Here is a 12,251-nt window from a genome sequence, read left to right on the forward strand (position 1 = left end):
CGGCGGGCCCCGAGCGCGGCCCCGGCGCCGGCGCCGTCCCGCTGGGCTCGCTGCTCAGCCGCCTGCCGCTGTCGGCGCCCCCGCCGCGCCGCCGGACCGCCAGCCAGTGCAAGCCGGAGCCGCCGCTGCTGCGCACCAGCAAGCGGACCATCTACACGGCCGGGCGGCCGCCCTGGTACAGCGAGACCGGCGCGCCCGTGGACGAGGCCTTCGTCATCGGTGAGCGGCGGGGCCGGGCGGGCGGCGGGGGGTGGGGGCCGGGGCCGTGCTCACGGCGCCCGCTCGCCCCCAGGGCTGTGCGGCGGCAGCGCCTCGGGCAAGACGACGGTGGCGACGCGGATCATCGAGGCGCTGGACGTGCCCTGGGTGGTGCTGCTCTCCATGGACTCCTTCTACAAGGTGAGCACGGCACGGCATGGCACGGCATGGCACGGCACGGCATGGCACGGTGCTGAGCGGTGCCGGTGCCCCCAGGTGCTGGACGAGGGGCAGCAGGCGCTGGCAGCCCGCAGTGACTACAACTTCGACCACCCCGATGCCTTTGACTTTGAGCTGCTCGTCAGCGTCCTCCGCAAGCTCAAGAAGGGCAAGAGCGTGAAGGTGCCGGTGTACGACTTCACCACGCACAGCCGGCGCCGAGAGTGGGTGGGTGCCACGGGCATGGCCATGGGGGGACGGGGCAGCTGGGGGGCACGGCTAGGGATCGGCTGGGGACAGTGGGCACAGATGGGGTGTCCCTCCGTGGGGTGGGGATGGGGTTGAGGGGGAGTGTGGAGATGCTGGGGTGGGCGTGGGACTGGGGGGCATCGTGGGGAGAGCCCACAGTGTGAGTGTGGGCAGGACAGGAGCTAGGAGAGGGATGAGGCAGAGGTTGGGGTTTCTGCAGCAAGGGCTAGGGGTGATGATAATGGTCCTTAGGGGTTGGGGGGATCTAGGACAGCTGTGGGCACTCCTGCTCTCAGGCAGTGAGCACCCAGTGTGGGTCTGCATTGATACGCTGAGCATTGGCTGGGGCGATGTGTGAGGGGGGCAGGATGACTATAACGCTTGTCTCTTCCCAGAAAACCGTGTATGGGGCAAACGTCATCGTCTTCGAAGGCATACTGGCTTTTGCAAACAAGGAGCTGCTGAAGGTATTGCTGCCTGATGCGGCTGGCCACCCGTTGCAGAGCGCAGCACAGGGGCAGGCATGCACGGGACGCTGCACGGGTGGTGGGCATGGTCCTGGGCTCCGGGGGGCTCTCGAGGGAGGGGTCGCACACTGCTTGCTGGCACAGAACCTCTGTGCTGGCGGCTTTGGGGAGGCAGCACTGGGTGCTGTTCCTGCGTGGGGGGCCAGAGCTGGCCAGGCTGTGCAAGGGGGAGCACGGGGGGGGTGCCGAGGGGGTGTTCACTCCTCCCAGTTTTCCAGCTCCTGGACATGAAGGTGTTTGTGGACACGGACTCTGACATCCGGCTGGTGCGGCGCCTGCAGCGCGACATCATGGAACGCGGGCGCGACATTGTGGGTGTCATCAAGCAATACAACAAGTTTGTGAAGCCGGCCTTCGAGCAGTACATCGAGCCTACCGTGCAGGTTGCAGACATCGTGGTGCCCAGGGGTGAGATGCGCCACGTTGACTAGAGCTGGCTGCAGTGCTGGGTTGGTGTCCTGACCCGTCTTCGTTCTCCTGCCAGGTGGGGAGAACTTTGTGGCCCTGGACCTCATTGTGCAGCACGTGCACAGCCAGCTGGAGAAGGTGAGGGGGAGACTGATTGAGTGCTGGTAGCTTGGGGGAGGAAGAGAGACTGCGTATGGGAGGGAGGGTGAGGCTGCCACAGCCCTGTGCTCTGTGGGCCTCAGTCACCTCTTTACACAGCTCAGGGCAGACTGAGCTGCAGTGCAGGGGCTGGGACGTGGAGATGGGACGGGCGCAGCACTCACGCTCTGGCCTCATTCTCCTGCCGTACCCCTGGTTCCAGCTAGCTCTTCTTGATTTCACCCATCCCCACCTCTCTTGTCCCTGGCATCACCTGACATTCCAGCCTTGTCTCCCGCGTGTGCCCAGTGGGGGTCTCCACCCAGCCCCAGAAGGAGGGGTGGGAGCTGGGCTGGGGCTGCTGTTGGGGGGGCTGTTCCCGGCTGGCGCAGTGACTGGACATCCTTTCTTTCCCTTTTTGCTGTGCTGAACGACTCTGCTGTGCCATCCAGCGTGAGATCACTGTCAGGTACGTTGGGGACCCTGCCGGCTGGGAGCAGCTGGTTCCTGGGCTGGGGGTGAACGGCTGCCCTCGCCTGCTCTTCTCCGTGTGCTGACTCTTCTCTGTCGCTGGCTGAGGTTCTGCCGGGATGTCTGAGTGTAGCTGCTCTTCCTCAGTCTCAGGGGTGGCTGCCGTGCATGCAGCTTGTTTGGAGCAGGCTTGCTCTGGCTGCAGGCTCTTACACAGCCTGTCCCATGGCAGCTACGCTTGGTTTGTGTGACTGCCCCCCTGCACTGCTCCGGTCCCTCTCTGGAGCACAGCTCTTGCCCTGAATATCAGAGGCTGCCCCATTCTATGGGACCGGTGCCCTGGCCAGTCTCTACGATGTGATGTAGGCAGCCACAGCAGGACAGTTCTCTCACTTCCTTGATGTGACAGCCCTGTCCTAGGGAACCTGGCAAGGTCTTGCCTTTGCAGAGATGCTTCTCCTGCTGCCTGGGTGCTGACAGAAGCTTGCTTGTACAGGAGCAGGCTGGCAGCTGGCTTTGTGGCTGGGGGAGGCTTTTCCCTTATTTTTATGCAGTGGTACTGGTTTGGGATTGTGTATCTGGCACTAGACATGGGGCTCTGCGTGGGATCTGGGCATGAAGACCAAGAGCCCTTTCTGGTGTCCCGCCAGTGTGGCTGGGTGTCTGGGAGGAGCTTTCCTTCAAGGCAGGTCTGTGTGCATGATTTGTGCAGCTCTGATCGCAGCTTTCTTGTTGCAGGGCAACTCTGGCCTCTGCCCACCAAGGGCAGCCCCTGCCAAAGACGTTAAGCGTCCTGGAGAACACGCCGCAGGTGCGGGGCATGCACACCATCATCAGGTAAGTCCCAGCCTCCTCTGGGGATTTCATTTGTGTTCTTCCTGGCAGGAGTGTTCTTTAAGATCACACCACAAAGCCTGGTGGGAGTCTTCCTATCCCCTGCCATTAGGCCTCCAGATGCAGGTGTTTTCTTGGAGCAGAACTGCTGAACAGAGCTGCTTCCAGCTTACAGACGCGTCTGGTGGCAGACTGTCTGCCCTGGTGTGACTTCCAGACCACAGGCGGGTTTTTCTTGTGACAAGAGGACGGTTGGACCGGATGATCTTGGAGGTCTTTTCCAACCTTTACACTTCTGTGAGAGGAGGCTGGCTAGCACTTTCCTGCCTGCAGTGCAGCCCTGGTAGCCTGTGTGGGGCGAGCTGCCATTGCTGTCTCTCAAGGCCCTTGCTTTTATAGCCAGCTTATGGAAGGGGGGGTCCAGGTGCTGCCTCCATGACTTTGCCACTCACTTCACCTTCTCATTCCCCACAGATTCCCTTGTTTTTTCTAGGTGACAGTAGCATTATTGTAGCATCCAGAGCAGAACAGTGTGGGACCACGTTACTGCTGTTGCAGAAGCTACCAGCTCCTGCATGTGTTCCTGTCGGTGTCTGAAGCCCAAGTACCTTGTCCCTGGGCTGTGGACTTGAGTAGTTCTGAGTTCAGGCCCAGCTAAGGGAACCATGGAGCAGGTTTGGCCCTGTCCCTCCAGCATCTTCTTCCTCCCATGCTCATCGTATCCTGAGCCGATTGCTCCAGCTCATCCGCTCTCTGTGCTCTCAATGGTAGGTGAAGGTCACAGTGAGATCCTGAGGGAACAGCACCTCCAGAGGCAGAATGTTTGCCTGCAAATGAACAGTTTTCCTTTATGCTGGGGTTCTGCAGGAAGAGAATAATGCAGGTCTTTGTCTCCAGCCTTCCTGCTTACAGGCTTTGGCGCGGATCTTTTACTTGCTCTTTTGCAAGAGCTGACAGCATTACCGTGCTGCGTGCTGCTCTCAGACAGACATGGGCCTGGCCAGCCTGTTAGCAGCGCGCAGGTGCCAGGCACCGGGCAGTCCATGTTCAGGTGGAACAGTGCCCTGGGTGTGCCTGGAGTCCCTCCATCGGTAGCTGTTGCTGTGTCTTCCTTCCTGAAGCTGCCTGCCTTTGGCCGTGCTGGGAATGGGCTGTTTCTGGGGCTGTTCTGCCTTTATGCCGCAAGCATCTAATAACCTTAATCTGCTTAGACTTAGGAGTTTGTTCAGCTGCCCTGGGGAGGAAGGGATTGGCCCCTGCACGCGGCGGTTGGAGCGCAGCAGCACCGCTGATCTCAAGTTACCCTGACTGCGCCGGGCTTCCCGAGCTGCTCGGGTGATTGGCAGGGAAGGCGGACTTTGCCTCTTCCAGATGGTAAAATGAAAAATACCACACTTAGGAGGGGTGTTGACTTGGCCTGTCAGCCACCCCCTCAAATCCTGCTGCAGCCCACAAGAAAGCAAGTAGAGCTGAAGCGGTGCTGTTAGTAAGAACTGTTATTCGCTTGAGGAATTCTGGTTAAAAGTTCCCGTATTCGATGGTAGCTGTGCAGCTTGTATTGGTGCTTGCAAGGGATCGCTTGGCAGCGCGCTATTGCTTCTGCATCACTCTGGTGTGACATGGAATCCTTAACGGCTCAGGGTTGTCTGTGCTTACTTGGGACCCCTGCGCTTTGCCCTGCTCCAGTGGCACTGCTCCCTGCCCGCTGGGGCTTGCCTGGGCCTCGGGTGCGTTGTGTGCTCACCAGCCAATCTGCCCTCCAAGCTGCTCGCACCTCCGTGCGTGAGGTTCCTGTGCCTTGGCAAATCCGATGGCTCACATTTGGTCTGGCTTTGGGGCTGCGGTACCACAGCACCAGCCCTTGGAGCGCCGGTGCTCCACCAGCACCACGTTTCGTAGAGTCTTGGCTCCCCAGACCTGGTGCCTGGGGATGCTCCAGGGAGCTGCAAGGCAGCTTTTCCCTCCAGCCTCCCTTTTCCCATTCTGCCTTTCCCAGTATAGTTCCCTTGGAGACAGCCTGTTGGTCTCGGCTTGCCAGCCTGCTGCCGGCCAACATCATTTCCCTGTTGTTCAACACTGGGGGCTCTCCTGCGCTTCAGCCTTCTGTCTCTGTGTGCCCTCCTGGAAGACTGCCCTGTGGCAGCAGATGAGCATCTCGCTGAGTGCAGTCATGGCAAATTCGGGCTTGGCGTCCTGGGGAGAAGGAGTTTCCAGGGCAATCATTGTGCAGAGGCGGAGACTGAAAAATCATCTTACATGTAGCATAGCCAAGTAGTTTTATTCGTGTTCAGGCTGAGGCTGGACGCTGTAATAAGGTCATCTCCTAGCTTACAAGATGCTTCTGTATCAGGGCCAGATCTCCAGAGGCCGCAGGAGCATTTCATGCTGTGTGTCAGGACTCCTCGTTGCCTGAATGGGACCCAGCAGCTGTGAGAGCCTTCACAAAATACCTGCTCCCGTTCATGCACTGCAGGAGGAAGAAGGGTGCAGGGCTTTTTACTGAAATAAGTGGCTTCTGGGGGCGTTTCCTCAAACATCCCTGGCAGCGTTACCGTGCTCGCTGGTCAGTCTGCCCAGCCGTGTCCCAGTGTGCATTGGCTGAGGGGATCTGTTCAGCACAGCTCAGTCCTGGAGCTGCAGGGGGGCATCTTGCTGGTGATGGGTGTCCGGCTGTGCCAGGTCGTGGCTGCCGGCAGGCGGTGCCGTGGGACTGGCGGTGTGCGCTTCCCTCTGCCCCGCGGCACCTTGGGCTCTCTCTGCCACAGACCTGAATTTCCCTCCCATCGTTTACCTCTTGGTACCCGCGTCACGCCTGGAGAGGCTCCAGGACGTGTGTTGGCAGTGTGGGCTGCGGGGCGTGGGTCACCCGCTGCTCGTAGGAAGTTTGTTCTAGCTTGAGCCTGGACTTTGCGCCCTGTCAGGACGCGCTGTCCCGTGTCAGCTGCCCTGGGAATGTGTGGCTGCAGGCAGGCACTTCAGCGAGGGGCAGGGCGAAGCGTGGCCCTGCCCTCCAGCTGCAGTGCTGGAGAAGGGTGCTTCAGGCACAACGCTGAAACCTGCCTGTGCTCTGGGGACCCGAACGCGTCGGCTGACTGCGCTGCAGACACTCCCACCCTGAGCACAGCCAAGGCCGTGCGTGGGCTTCCTGCGAGGTGCTGCTCCCCCTCAGAGAGGCTGCTCTGCAGCGTCCTCTGACAGCCCCGGGAAGCTTCATCTTGGGAGCTGGCCTGGTCTGGGGTACTGGGCTTGGGGTGTGTGCTGCCTGCGGGCCAGCTCCTGCCTCTGCTGAGCACTGCCTGGGCAATGGCAGGAGGGGTCCCACCCCGTAACCTCGCACAGGTCTGGAGTGGGGCAGGTCGTGTCCCCTCCAGGGATGCTGTGCAGCGGCTCCAGGCAGAGCTGGAGGAACCAGAGCGCTCGTGGCACGGAGGCGCTGCTTGCAGCATCCGTCCCCCAGCACTCCTGCAGGTCAGGGACCACTCGGGGCCGCCCGAGGGGTGATTGCACCTGGTGCAGGGGTTCCCGGGGGCAGCTGGCCACGAGAGGCAGCCCCACGAGGGCTGGGCTGTGCCGGGAGCCCAGGCAGTGCTCAGGCTCCAGCAGCCCGGTGGGTGAGCGTGCGGTTGAAGCACACCCACGGTGGGGGGGGGGGTGCATGCAGACCGCCCCCTCTGAAGAGCTGCCAACAGCCACCATCCTTCTCCAGACCACAACCCATTTTCTCACTTCTCCTGGGACTCTGCTGTTGTCCCAAGGCCTGTTGGAAACATCCCCATTGGTAGGCTTTTCTGGTCAATGCGAGCTCTTGTGTGCAAGGCACCCAGGCCTGACTGCAGAATCTCCTGGTAGTAGCAGCTGCGTGTCCTTGTCTGCAGCTCCCGTTGGTGGACTGTCTGTCATCCTTGCGGTGTGATGTGAGAAGTGGCAAATGATGTCCTAAAATACAGAATAAAAATAGCCAGTATCCTTCTGCCTTTTATGGACCGTTGCCAATTCCACCCCTTCCATCTGGTAGCTGGTAAATATCTCTTAAGACTCCTTTGTTCCTTACATTCTCAAGAAAATGCTGTGGGTATTCACAGGTTGTGCTGTTCTAAATGCAGGTCACGGAAGAGAAAACCAATTTCAGGAGCTTCTTCTTAACCACAGTGCTTGCTGTCAATCTCCCTCTTGATCGTTGTTGAGCCAGAAGCTTGTTCTTGATGATTCTCTGGTAAATGACACGTGGGTTACAGCTCGTTATTGATGCTTTTGTCAAAGCAGCCACAGGCTGCACGGGGTTTAAAGGGACGTCGTAGGAATCTTTATGGTCACATTTTAAACTTCTAGAAAATCTTGTTTTCCTGGTAACTGACCTCTTGGTGTACTTACTTTTCCTTTAGGCATTTGACACTTGGGAAGGTGTCTGGACACCCTGGATGCTTCTGCCCAGAGAAGCAGGGGATGCCCCATCCCTGGAGGTGTTGGGGACCAGCATGGACGAGGCCCCGAGCAACCTGCTCCAGTGGGTGGCATCCTGCCCATGGCAGGGGGTTGGAACTGGGGGGGCTTTGAGGTCCCTTCCAGCCCAAGCCGTTCTGTGACTCCTTGGAGGTTCTCTGGGAACAGCTTGTCTGACAGCAGCCCTCTGGGAGAAGCGGGGCGGGGGCAGTCCTGCCGAGGGTTACTGAGCGAGCTGCCGCACACACCTGTGTCATTGTGCTTTGTGTGTTGTCGGAAACGCGTGGTTTCATGTAGCTGTTTCTTTTATGTGCCACGTGAGTTAGGCTGCAACGCGTCTGTGTGCTGACAGTCAAGGTGCTCTCCATGAGAAAAGCCGTCCCTTGTCCCCTCTGGCACAGGGATTAGCGTGTGTACAACAGAGCTAGTTGGCTTTCCTCCTCCTGGCGGAGAAGGGTGTAAACCTGTAAACGTGCAGTCCTGTTGTGTTTTTATTCTTTGTTTTACTTTATTTCTTTATTTGTTTTACTTTATTTCTTGCTGCCCTCAACACTTCAGCGTGGTGATGCAGTGTTGACACGTTTCGGGGCTTGCCTGGTTCCAGGCAGTCTCTGGTCTCTGGCTGGGTGGGTAACCAGAGAAGTGTTGCGAGTGTCAGAAGCTGTTCCCCATTGATGGTGTCAGGTAGCTCAGCTGCTCCTGACCGTGGTGTGTCTGGTCTCGTTCCTGCACAGGTGCCTCAGGAGCTGCCGGCTGCTGTGTCGCGGTCAGTGGTGGCAGTGCTCGTGTTACACCCTGAGCACTACCCAACAGGACTCCTGCAAAACGCTGCCTCTGTGCTTCTGCTGCCCAGCAGCCGATACTGCCGGCCAGTGTAGTGCTGCACCCTCCATCCTCTGCTCCTCGTTCTTCCTGTGCTGTCAGCAGCTGTCCTCAGTCTCCAGCCTCACAAGCCTTGCAGCAGGTAGAGGTGGTGCTCAGAGCAATTAATGCTGCACCTCCACATGCACTTCGTGGGCACCTGCATCGTTTCTGTGCAGGGTCAGGATGCGGGTCTGCTCCAGGCTGACATTATGCTAAATAATCTCCTCTCTTGTTGCTGCTTTATTTCCTTCTTTAATCCAGCTAGCCCACCGTGCAACTAACTCTGAACTGTCTCTCCTTTGTCCCTGGACTGGGCAGCATCGCGCAGCACTTGGTGCTCTCTGCTTGATCAGCTGCAGGCTTCATGTCCACGGGAACTGAACGCTCCTGGACCATGCAGTCCTTTCTAGACAATACCCTGCGACTTTGGCAAGCCCTGAAACGTGTTGCCGCTTCCTTCTGTGCTCTAGGCTGTGTTCTTAACTGAAATATTGTTTGAGCTTCCTTCGTCTTCCAGGGCGGACGCTCCCTTGCCCTGTGTGCATGCTGCCCTGACACACCAAAGGCAGGGACTGACGCAGTTCTAGCCCATTGGAGGTGTGGCACTGAGCGCTGCTGGCATTCTTCTCGCTGCCCCTCCTACCACTGGCAGCGTCGGTGCCAGCATCGGCCGCTTGGCACTGGCAGAGCCTGGTCTCTGACCTCCCGATCAAGCCCCAGGCACGGGCACAGGGCTCTGGGTGCCGTAGTCCTGTTGACATCTGCCTGGAAGGGGAGGGTGCCCGTACCTCTGCAGCTCCCCTTTCTTTGGCTCGTGTCATCCTCGAGTCACTTCTAGAACATGGTGGGTCTCTCAGAAACTTGGTTTACTTGGAATTGTTTTTGAGGCTATCTGCTTGTTCCAGTAACAAGTCAGCAGCTCTGACTGAATGCTGTTTGTAACTAGATGAACCTGATCTCATGTGAAGGTGATTATCTGCTGCAATGGAGGTGTTTCTCCTGGCAAGGGAAGAACCCCAGGACTTGGGTCTCCAAGCCTTCCTCATCTGTGTGACAGCAAGGCAGCAGGCTCCTTGGTGCCCATTTGTTTTCTGTTCAGTGACTCGGAGTTACCCTTCTGTTATTTACCCCTCTTCCTGAGGGGCTGCGATCTGAGGGTCTTTGAACTGCAGCCAGCCCAGATGGGTTTCCTTTCTGCAGCCGATGCTTTTGCAGATGCCTGCCCATGTCCCAGGCCAGAACAGCAGGGAGGCAGTGCTCCTGCTGGCATCCTTCTGTGGCCCTTCTGGGGTCCCCCTGGCTGGGCCTGGTGGTCCTGTCTGCCCCGGCAGCTGCTAATGCCAGCCAGGCTGCAGCTGGGGATGCACTCTGTGCCCCTAGCTCCTGTCCAGGGTTTGGGGTCCAGCTCTGCCCCTGCCACTTGCCAGTGAGCCTCCTGCTGTGCCACAGGTTGCACCGAGATACCTGTCTCATCCAGGCGGGCTGGGCAGCACTTCCTTTCCATCCCCTGTGTTCCAGCTCTCCTGGCAAGGCCGCTCCTGTGCGGCTGCTTGTCGCTGCCCAGAGCAGCACCTGGAGAGGCTGCTCCGTGCTGGGAGGTTAGGAGAGGGTGGGAATGGTGCCTGAGAGCTCTTCAACTTGAATAGTCCCTGGGGAGGTCTCCTCATGGCATGCTCTAAGCTGAGGTCTGATGAGCCTCAAAGGCTGCTGGCTGCTCCTTGTCCCCTACTTCCCTCGCTGGCTGCAGGGTGGAGCAGGGACTCTGCTCAGTGCCCGCCTGCGTTTCCTTCTGCAGGAACAAGGACACGACCAGGGATGAATTCATCTTCTACTCCAAGCGCCTGATGAGGCTGTTGATCGAGCACGCCCTCTCCTTCCTGCCGCTGAAGGTACAGCAGCACCCCTCACCTGCTGCCCTGTCCCCGTTACGTGCCAGGGGCCCCCAGGCGCCAGCTTTACCCACGCTCTCTTCACCTCCCCTTTCTGCAGTCGGTTACGGTGGAGACGCCCCAGGGGACGACGTACGAAGGGAAGCGATTCCACAGGCAGAGGGTGAGATGTTGTCCTGGCCCTTTCCTCCCTGTGGGCATGCAGCTGCCCCCTGTCTGGTGGGGACTGACTGGGAAATCCTGTTGGCCCCAGCCTGGTGCCATGCTGCGGGGCTGCCCAGGCTTCCTGTCCCCAGCCCCACGGTGTGGGCCCAAGCACCATCGGGCTCCCCGGGAACTGCAGAGCCTCTAGGGAGCATCTGGGCCCTGAGCGGGGGGCACAAGGGCATGGCAGAGCTGGGCAAGGGAGGCAGGACGGGTCTAGAGAACATGGGTGTGAGCTGCTCTGTGGGGACAGCGGGGGCTGCTGGGCAGAGAGGGGCTGCGTCCTGCCCCCCGCCCCGGGAAGGACACGTGGGAGCAGCCAGAGCTGCTGCTCTCCTCGCACAACTTAAGGCAGCGTTCCCCTGCTTCTTCCCAGATCACCGGTGTGTCCATACTGAGAGCCGGGGAGACCATGGAGCAGGCGCTGACCGCTGTCTGCAAGGACATCCGCCTGGGCAAGATCCTGATTCAGACCAACCACGACACCGGAGAGCCCGAGGTGAGCAGCGCTGCAGCTGGCACAGAGCCCCGGCAGCGCCGCGCCGGGTGACCGCACCTCTTTCCCCTCAGCTCCACTACCTGCGCCTGCCCAAGGAGATCAGCGAGGACTACGTCATCCTCATGGACAGCACCGTGTCCACAGGAGCCGCGGCCATGATGGCAGTGCGCGTCCTGCTGGTGAGGGGCCGGGCAGCGGGGCTGGGGGCGCGCAGCCTCCCTGCTGCTGGCCGGGCTCTCACATCTCTGTGCCGCAGGACCACGACGTCCAGGAGGACAGGATCTTCCTGCTGTCGCTGCTGATGGCGGAGATGGGGGTGCACTCGGTGGCTTACGCCTTTCCCCGTGTCCGCATCATCACCACCGCTGTAGACAAGAGGATCAATGAGGAGTTCCACATCATCCCAGGCATTGGTGAGGAGGGGCAGTGGTGCTGGCTGTGGGGGCAGCCAGTAGGGCAGCCCCCTGCCCTGGAGCCCCTGGCAGTGCCATGGGGCCCTGCCCTCACCTCGCTCTGTCCCCATCTCCTTTAGGTAACTTTGGGGACAGGTACTTTGGCACTGATGCCCCCTCTGCCTGCTGTGAGAGCGAAGCCATGGACTGCTGAGCTGGGCGGCCCCTGGGAGGGGCGCAGTGCCACCAGCCCCTCCACGCCTGCAGCTTGGGCTCTTCTCTGCTACGGGACTGGCCCTGGCCCCCAGCTGCCACGACAGAGGCAGGGGTCGAGGGCCGGGTCCTGCTGGGGCCTTGCTGCGTGTGGGCAGGCTCTGTTGCTGGAATCTGTATTTATTTGTATTTATTGTGAGCAGCTGCCCACCTGGCTCTCCCGTTGGGCAGGCCAGCTACTTGAAAACCATCAGGGATTGGGGACTTCGGCGGAGCCCCTGGCTCCCCACCGCTCCCACACTCCGCTGCCGCCCTGCCTCGGGGCTGGGGGCAGCAGGCAGGCGGAGCCGCGGCCCCTGCGGGGGGGTTTGATATTCAAACGCTCTCCCTTTGCATTCCAGCCCCACGGGCGGCGGGGGCCCCAGTACCCCCCCGGGCTGCCCGTGCCGGGTGCCCCCCGGGACCACGCAGCCCTGCTGCTGCCGCGCTCCTTGCTCAGGTTTTTCCCCCGGCGGCGGGGGGCTCCCGGCCGGCCGCTGCGCCAGGCCTGGGGCAGAGGCCTGGGCCCCCCCTGCGCTGCCGCTCCCGCTGTGCCTGGCTGCCTTCGTTTTGTACCGAAATAAAGGAGCAGCGCGGCCGCCGCCGCCCGTGCCTCGCGCCGCGGGCAGGGGATGGGGACGGGACCGGGGGGTGGCGGTGGGGGGGT

The 12,251-nt window shown here is 60.4% G+C and overlaps 1 protein-coding gene across 1 annotated transcript; it reads left to right on the forward strand.

Annotated features, from left to right (window-relative positions):
- Positions 1-84: 84 nt before the first annotated feature.
- LOC118164169 (uridine-cytidine kinase-like 1) lies at positions 85-11,935 on the forward strand. The gene is made up of 14 exons (XM_035321504.1): positions 85-219; positions 293-399; positions 475-645; positions 1,062-1,133; positions 1,412-1,601; positions 1,678-1,739; positions 2,192-2,208; positions 2,949-3,047; positions 10,144-10,237; positions 10,338-10,400; positions 10,818-10,940; positions 11,012-11,119; positions 11,197-11,353; positions 11,473-11,935. The coding sequence occupies exons 2-14, from the start codon at positions 382-384 to the stop codon at positions 11,544-11,546; spliced, it is 1,248 nt and encodes a 415-aa protein (XP_035177395.1). The 5' UTR covers positions 85-219; positions 293-381; the 3' UTR covers positions 11,547-11,935.
- Positions 11,936-12,251: the final 316 nt, after the last annotated feature.

This window comes from Oxyura jamaicensis, chromosome 3 (assembly GCF_011077185.1).
Source record: "Oxyura jamaicensis isolate SHBP4307 breed ruddy duck chromosome 3, BPBGC_Ojam_1.0, whole genome shotgun sequence".
NCBI lineage: Eukaryota > Metazoa > Chordata > Aves > Anseriformes > Anatidae > Oxyura > Oxyura jamaicensis.